The sequence below is a fragment of the Carcharodon carcharias genome, chromosome 39 (assembly GCF_017639515.1).
Source record: "Carcharodon carcharias isolate sCarCar2 chromosome 39, sCarCar2.pri, whole genome shotgun sequence".
NCBI classification, from domain to species: Eukaryota; Metazoa; Chordata; class Chondrichthyes; order Lamniformes; family Lamnidae; genus Carcharodon; species Carcharodon carcharias.
Genome location: NC_054505.1, coordinates 270001 through 278541, shown reverse-complemented (window position 1 = coordinate 278541; position 8541 = coordinate 270001). Strand labels below are relative to the sequence as shown.

At 57.1% G+C, this 8541-nt stretch overlaps 1 protein-coding gene across 3 annotated transcripts in view; it reads right to left on the bottom strand.

The window, feature by feature from the left end:
- Positions 1-203: 203 nt before the first annotated feature.
- rpp21 (ribonuclease P 21 subunit) overlaps positions 204-8541 on the bottom strand; it is a 31224-nt gene continuing 22886 nt past the window's right edge. For all 3 annotated transcript variants that reach the window (XM_041180096.1, XM_041180098.1, XM_041180097.1), the window contains exons 4-6: positions 6079-6161; positions 5563-5709; positions 204-639 (exon numbers count right to left, since the gene is read on the bottom strand). In XM_041180096.1, coding sequence (XP_041036030.1) covers positions 5564-5709; positions 6079-6161 — 229 coding nt within the window. In that variant the 3' untranslated portion in view covers positions 204-639; position 5563. The remainder of the gene's footprint in view (positions 640-5562; positions 5710-6078; positions 6162-8541) is intronic.

Sequence of the window (8541 nt, the reverse complement as noted above, 5' to 3'; positions counted from 1 at the left end):
CACTCACTGTGTAACTGTACAGAGTCAGTGTTTATTCAGGGTAGGGATCACTCACTGTGTAACTGTACAGAGTCACCGTTTATTCAGGGTAAGGATCACTCACTGTTTAACTGTACAGAATCACTGTTTATTCAGGGTAACGATCACTCACTGTGTAACTGTACAGAGTCACTGTTTATTCAGGGTAAGGATCACTCACTGTGTAACTGTACAGAGTCACTGTTTATTCAGGGTAACGATCACTCACTGTGTAACTGTACAGAGTCACTGTTTATTCAGCAGGGTAAGGTGCAGCTGTCCCCTCGCTCTCCCTGTCTGGTAACGCTATCGGCAGCAACATTCCGAAGGATCAGGAGGAAAATTTTCCTCGGGAGTTTGATGGAAGCTCGCTCGCCTTCCCGATCCGAAGTCTTCACTCTGGCCGAAGCCTCGAGGTGAGCGTGCGGAGGGTCTCGTGTGAGGGGGGTGGACGAGTCGATCGAGGCGTGTGCTGCCTCCTCAGGCGAGGTGAGGAACTGCGCCATCCGGGCTCCCACCCTGCACCCATCATTGGCTTCCCTTCACGCCGGGACTCTCCGACCCCTCGTGGTCAACTGTCCGGTCACTTTCTAAGGCCCTCCGACCCCAGTGACCCTTGCCCTGAAGAGATAAAGGACACCCATTGGTTGAAGCAGCACACAGCAGAGGAGAGAGGGCTCGAGATGGCGGGTCCTGTCCCACAGGCTCACCCCCGGACCCCTTCGCAACACTTAGTCCTGGCTGCGAGCCCCACAAGTTATATACCCTGGGATTTGAGCTCCATAATCCAGGCACTCCCCCCCCGGTGCCAGTACTGAGGGAGTGCTGCACTGTCAGAGGGAGATGTATATACTCTAGGATTTGAGCTCCACAATCCAGGCCGACACTCCCCCCGGTGCCAGTACTGAGGGAGTGCTGCACTCCCTGCCTCTCTCTCCCACTGCCGTCTCCCCCCCTCTCTCTCACTTCCGCCCCGTCTCTTTGTCGTGCTCTCCCTCTGCCTGTGTCTCTATCTCCCTGTCTCCCTCTGCCTGTCTTTCTCTCCCTCGCTCTCCATCTGCCTCTATTTCTCTCTCTCACTCCCTTTCTCTTGCTGTCTAAACCTCTGCCACTGTCTCTCTCTCCCTCTGCCACTGTCTCTCTCTCTCTCTCTCTCCCTCTGCCTGTCACTCTCTCTCTCCCTCTGCCACTCGCTCTCTCTCCCCCTGCCTCTCGCTTTGTCTCTCCCTCTCTGTCTCACTTCCTCCCCTCCTGTCTCTTCCTCGCTCTCTCCCTCTGCCTGTCTCGCTCTCTCTCTCCCTCTGCCTGTCTCGCTCTCTCTCTCCCTCGGCCTGTCTCTCTCTCTCTCTCCCTCGGCCTGTCTCTCTCTCTCTCTCCCTCGGCCTGTCTCTCTCTCTCTCCTCTGCCTGTCTCTCTCTCTCCCTCTGCCTGTCTCTCTCTCTCTCTCTCCCTCTGCCTGTCTCTCTCTCTCTCTCCCTCTGACTGTCTCTCTCTCTCTCTCTCCCTCTGCCTGTCTCTCTCTCTCTCTCTCTCCCTCTGCCTGTCTCTCTCTCTCTCCCTCTGCCTGTCTCTCTCTCTCTCCCTCTGCCTGGCTCTCTCTCTCACCCTCTGCCTGTCTCTCTCTCTCTCCCTCTGCCACTCGCTCTCTCTCCCCCTGCCTCTCGCTTTGTCTCTCCCTCTCTGTCTCACTTCCTCCCCTCCTGTCTCTTCCTCGCTCTCTCCCTCTGCCTGTCTCCCTCTCTCTCTCCCTCTGCCTGTCTCGCTCTCTCTCTCCCTCTGCCTGTCTCTCTCTCTCCCTCGGCCTGTCTCTCTCTCTCCCTCCCTCTGCCTGTCTCTCTCTCCCTCTGCCTGTCTCTCTCTCTGTTCCTCTGCCTGTCTCTCTCTCTCTCTCTTCCGCTGCCTGTCTCTCTCTCTTCCTCTCTCTCTCCCCCTCTGCCTGTCTCTCTCTCTCTCTCCCTCTGCCTGTCTCGCTCTCTCCCTCTGCCTGTCTCTCTCTCTCCCCCCTCTGCCTGTCTCTCTCTCCCCCCCTCTGCCTGTCTCTCTCTCTCACTCTGCCTGTCTCTCTCTCTCTTCCTCTGCCTGTTTCTCTCTCTCTTCCTCTGCCTGTCTCTCTCTCTCTTCCTCTGCCTGTCTCTCTCTCTCCCCCTCTGCCTGTCTCTCTCTCTCTCCGCCTGTCTCTCTCTCTCCCTCTGCCTGTCTCTCTCTCCCCCCTCTGCCTGTCTCTCTCTCTCTCACTCTGCCTGTCTCTCTCTCTCACTCTGCCTGTCTCTCTCTCTCTCACTCTGCCTGCCTCTCTCTCTCTCTCCCTCTGCCTGTCTCTCTCTCTCTCCTCTGCCTGTCTCTCTCTCCCTCTGCCTGTATCTCTCTCTCTCCATCTGCCTGTCGCTCTCTCTCCCTCTGTCTGTCTGTCTCTCTCTCCCTCCCTCTGTCTGTCTCTCTCCCTCTCCCTCCCTCTACCTGTCTCCCTCTCTCTCCCCCTACCTGTCCCTCTCTCTCTCCCTTTGTCTGTTTCTCTCTCCCTCCCTCTCCCTCTGTCATATCTCTCTCCCTATCTCCCTCTCCACCTCCACGTTTTTCTCTCCCCCTCCCCCCTGCCTGTTTCCCTCTCTCCCCCCTCCGCCTCTCTCTCTCTTTCCCCCCCTCCACCTGTCTCTCTCCCTCTACCCTTCTGCCTGTCTCTCTCTCTCCCCGTCTGACTGTCTCTCTTCCTCCCCCCTCCGCCTGACTCTCTCTGCCCATTCTACCTGTCTCTCTCCCCCTCCCCCTCTGCCTGTCTCTCTCTCCTCTGCCTGTCTCTCTCTCTCTCTCCTCTGCTTGTCTCTCTGTCTCTCCCTCTGCCTGTCTCTCTCTCTCCCTCTGCCTGTCTCTCTCTCTCTCCCTCTGCCTGTCTCTCTCTCTCTCCCTCTGCCTGTCTCTCTCTCTCTCCCTCTGCTTGTTTCTCTCTCCCTCTGCTTGTCTCTCTCTGTCTCTCCTCTGCTTGTCTCTCTCTGTCTCTCCTCTGCCTGTCTCTCCCTGTCTCTCCTCTGCCTGGCTCTCTCTCTCTCCTCTGCCTGGCTCTCTCTCTCTCCTCTGCCCGTCTCTCTCTCTCTCCTCTGCCCGTCTCTCTCTCTCTCCCTCTGCCTGTCTCTCTCTCTCCCTCTGCCTGTCTCTCTCTCTCTCCCTCTGCCTGTCTCTCTCTCTCTCCCTCTGCTTGTTTCTCTCTCCCTCTGCTTGTCTCTCTCTGTCTCTCCTCTGCTTGTCTCTCTCTGTCTCTCCTCTGCTTGTCTCTCTCTGTCTCTCCTCTGCCTGTCTCTCTCTGTCTCTCCTCTGCCTGTCTCTCTCTGTCCCTCCTCTGCCTGTCTCTCCCTCTCTCCTCTGCCTGTCTCTTTCTCTCTCCTCTGCCTGTCTCTCTCTCTCTCCCTCTGCCTGTATCTCTCTCTCCCTCTGCCTGTCTCTCTCTCTCTCCCTCTGCCTGTCACTCTCTCTCTCCCTCTGCCTGTCACTCTCTCTCTCCCTCTGCCTGTCTCTCTCTCTCTCCCTCTGCCTGTCTCTCTCTCTCTCCCTCTGCTTGTCTCTCTCTCTCTCTCTGTCTCTCTCTCTCTCTCCCTCTGCCTGTCTCTCTCTCTCCCTCTGCCTGTCTCTCTCTCTCTCTCTCCCTTTGCCTGTCTCTCTCTCTCTCTCCCTTTGCCTGTCTCTCTCTCTCTCCCTCTGCCTGTCTCTCTCTCTCTCCCTCTGCCTGTCTCTCTCTCTCTCCCTCTGCCTGTCTCTCTCTCTCCCTCTGCCTGTCTCTCTCTCTCTCCCTCTGCCTGTCTCTCTCTCTCTCCCTCTGCCTGTCTCTCTCTCTCCCTTTTCTGTCTCTCTCTCTCTCGCCTCTGCCTGTCTCTCTCTCGCCTCTGCCTGTCTCTCTCTCTCCTCTGCCTGTCTCTCTCTCTCTCCACCTCTGCCTGTCTCTCTCTCTCTCCCTCCCTCTGCCTGTCTTTCACTCTCTCTCACTCCCTCTGTCCTTCTACCCCTCCGACAATCTGTCCCACTTTCTCGCCCTCCCTGTCTCCCCAACTCTGTACCTCTCTCCCCCCCATCTATCACTCTCTCCCACTCTCCACCTCCATTTGTACCTCTCTCCCTCCATCTGTCTCTCCCTCCCTCTCTCCCTCCTTCTCTCCGTCTGACCCTCTCTCCCTCCCTCTCTGTCTGTCCTTCTCTCTCCCTTCCTCGGAGCCTCTCCATCCCTCTCTCCCATCCTGTCTGTCTGTCCCTTTCTCAGTACCTGTCTGTCCGCCCGTCTCCCCATCTGTCCCTCACTTCCTTCATCCGTCTGTCTCTCCCTCCCGTCCTCTGTGCCCCTCGCTCCCTCTGACGGTCTGTTCCTCTGTCTCTCCATCTGTCCCTCTCTCCCGCCCTCTCTCATTCCCACGCTCCCTCCCTCTATCTGTCCATATCTCCCTCCCACTCTCCGACTCCCTCCTTCCGTCTGTCACTCTCTCCCACCCTCCCTAAATCTGAACCTGCATCTCTCCCTCCATCTGATCTTCTCTCCAGTTGTCCCTCTCTACCTCCCCCACCCTGTCTGTCCATCTCTCACTCCCTTCTCTGTCCCTCTCTCTCCCTTCTCTGTCCCTTTCTCTTTCCCCCTTCTCTGTCCCTCTCACTCTCTCCCTTCTCTGTCCCTCTCACTCTCTCCCTTCTCTGTCCCTCCCACTCTCTCCCTTCTCTGTCCCTCTCACTCTCTCCCTTCTCTGCCCCTCTCACTCTCTCCCTTCTCAGTCCCTCTCTCCCTCCCTTCTCTGTCCCTCTCTCTCTCCCTTCTCTGTCCCTCTCTCTCTCTCCCTTCTCTGTCCCTCTCTCTCTCCCCCTTCTCTGTCCCTCTCTCTCCCCCTTCTCTGTCCCTCTCTCTCTCTCCCTTATCTGTCCCTCTCTCTCTCTCCTTCTCTGTCCCTCTCTCTCCTTCTCTGTCCCTCTCTCTCTCTCTCCCTTCTCTGTCCCTCTCTCTCTTTCCCTTCTCTGTCCCTCTCTCTCTCTCTCCCTTCTCTGTCCCTCACTCTCTCCCTTCTCTGTCCCTCTCTCTCCCTCCTCTGTCCATTTCTCTCTCTCCCTTCTCTGTCCCTCTCTCTCTCTTTCCCCCTTCTCTGTCCCTCTCTCTCTCTCCCGTCTCTGTCCATCTCTCTCTCCCTTCTGTCTCTCTCTCTTTCTCCCTTCTCTGTCCATCTCTCTCCCCTTTCTCTGTCCCTTCTCTGTCCCTCTTTCTCTGTCCCTCTCTCTCCCTACTCTGTCCCTCTCTCTCCTTACTCTATCCCTCTCTCTCCCTTCTCTGTCCCTCTCTCTCCCTCCTCTCTCTTCTCTGTCCCTCTCTCTCTATCCCTCTCTTCCGTCTGCCCCTCTGTCTCTATCCCTCCCTTCCGTCTGCCCCTCTGTCTCTCCCTCTTTCTGTCCCTCTCCCTCGCTCTCCATTTGTCTGTCCATCTCTCTCTCTCCATCTCTGTCACTCAGTCCGACCAGCCGGTGCTCTCCCGATCCCCTGTCCTCTTTCCCTTCACCTCTGTCCCCCTGTCCCCTCGGTACTCTTACCTCACTCAGCTGGACTCTGGTGTGGGGCCTGCAGCTGAAGCTGTGCCTCGGGATGCTCCACCCAGAGGGTGTAGCCCGGTTTACTGGGGAACCGCTTGGTCAGTCCACACGACAGGCACCTCACGATGGTCAAGCGCTGCCGACGCTCTGCAATACAAAAAGCATAACGTCACCAACTGAGGGAGTGCTGCACTGTTGGAGGGAGATGTATTTACTCTAGGATTTGAGCTCCATAATCCAGGCCGACACTCCCCCCGGTGCCAGTACTGAGGGAGTGCTACACTGTCGGAGGGAGATGTATATACTCTAGGATTTTAGCTCCATAATCCAGGCCGACACTCCCCCCGGTGCCAGTACTGAGAGAGTGCTGCACTGTCGGAGGGAGATGTATATACAGTTTCCCTCTGTTTCTGTGTAACAGGCTCATTAATCTCGGACATTCGAGTGAGGGTCAGGGTACCCTACAGACCTGTCCCTCAGTTTAACCCTTTCCACCCTGGGTATGTCTGAACTTACTTCTCTGTCGTACAGTAGCTGTCAGACCAGGAAGCAGGAGGGAGGAGCAGCGTTTACAGATGCTCCGCTTCACAGAGGGGTCCCTGAGAGGCAGAAGGAAGCTCACGTCAGCAAGAGGGCAAAGCTACCCCCGAGCCCTACCTCCTCCCAGCCCCTCGTCCGCAGCACAGTCAGCGCCCACCTAACACCCGTTCTCTCTCTCTCACACACTCTCTCCCTCTCTCACACACACTCTCTCTCTCTCTCTCACACACACTCTCTCCCTCTCTCATACACACTCTCTCCCTCTCTCACACACTCTCTCCCTCTCTCACGCACACTCTCTCCCTCTCTCACGCACACTCTTTCCCTCTCTCACGCACACTCTTTCCCTCTCTCTCGCATGCACTCTCCGTCTCTCTCACACACACTCTCTCTCTCACGCACGCACTCTCTCCCTCTCTCACGCGCACTCTCTCCCTCTCTCACGCGCACTCTCTCCCTCTCTCACGCGCACTCTCTCCCTCTCTCACGCGCACTCTCTCCCTCTCTCACGCGCACTCTCTCCCTCTCTCACGCGCACTCTCTCCCTCTCTCACGCGCACTCTCTCCCTCTCTCACGCGCACTCTCTCCCTCTCTCACGCGCACTCTCTCCCTCTCTCACGCGCACTCTCTCCCTCTCACACGCGCACTCTCTCCCTCTCACACGCGCACTCTCTCCCTCTCACACGCGCACTCTCTCCCTCTCACACTCGCACTCTCTCCCTCTCTCACGCGCACTCTCCCTCTCACGCGCACTCTCTCCCTCTCTCGCGCACACTCCCTCTCTCACGCGCACTCTCTCTCTCACGCGCACACTCTCTCTCCCTCTCTCACGCGCACACTCTCTCTCCCCCTCTCACGCGCACACTCTCTCCCCTTCTCTCACGCGCACACTCGCCCTCTCACGCGCACACTCCCCCTCTCACGCGCACACTCCCCCTCTCACGCGCACACTCCCCCTCTCACGCGCACTCTCCCCCTCTCACGCGCACTCTCCCCCTCTCACGCGCACTTTCCCCCTCTCACGCGCACACTCCCCCTCTCAAGCGCAAACTCTCTCTCTCACACACACTCTCTCCCTCTCTCACACACACTCTCTCCCTCTCTCTCACACACACACGGTCCCTCTCTCACACACACTCTCTCCCTCTCTCACACACACTCTCACACTCTCTCACACACACTCTCTCTCTCACACACACTTTCTCTCCTTTCACACACACTCTCTCCTTCTCTCACACACTCTCACACTCTCTCACACACTCTCTTCCTCTCTCACACACACTCTCTCTCTCACACACACTCTCTCTCACACACACTCTCTCTCTCACACGCTCTCTCTCTCACACGCTCTCTCTCTCACACACTCTCTCACACTCTCTCACACACATTCTCTCTCACACACACTCTCTCCCTCTCTCATACACACTCTCTCCCTCTCTCATACACACTCTCTCCCTCGCTCACACACACACTCTCCCTCTCTCTCACACACACACTCTCCCTCGCTCACACACACACACTCTCCCTCTCTCACACACTCTCTCCCTTTCTCATACACACTCTCTCCCGCTCTTGCGCACACTCTCTCCCTCTCTCTCACACACACACTCTCCCTCTCTCGCGCACACTCTCTCCCTCTCTCGCGCACACTCTCTCCCTCTCTCGCGCACACTCTCTCCCTCTCTCGCGCACACTCTCTCCCTCTCTCGCGCACACTCTCTCCCTCTCTCGTGCACACTCCCTCTCTCGTGCATACTCTCACACTCTCTCACACACACTCTCTCTCTCACACACACTCTCTCCATCTCTCACACACACACTCTCCCTCTCTCACGCACTCACTCTCCCTCTCTCACGCACACACTCTCCCTCTCTCACGCACACACTCTCCCTCTCTCACGCACACACTCTCCCTCTCTCACGCACACACTCTCCCTCTCTCACGCACACACTCTCCCTCTCTCACGCACACACTCTCCCTCTCTCACGCACACACTCTCCCTCTCTCACACACACTCTCTCCCTCTCTCGCGGACACTCTCCCCCTTGCTCATGCACACTCTCTCTCTCTCTCACACACACTCATTCCCTCTCTCACACACACTCTCTCCCTCTCTCTCACGCACTCTCTCTCTCACACACATACTCTCTCTCACACACACTCTGTCACACACACTCTCTCTGTCACATACACTCTCTCTGTCACATACACTCTCTCTGTCACACACACTCTCTCTCTCACACACACTCTCTCTCTCACACACACTCTCTCTCTCACACACACTCTCACACTCTCTCACACACATTCTCTCTCTCACACACACTCTCTCCCTCTCTCTCTCACACTCTCACACTCTCTCCCTCTCTCATACACACTCTCTCCCTCTCACATACACACTCTCTCCCTCTCACACACACACTCTCTCCCTCTCTCACAC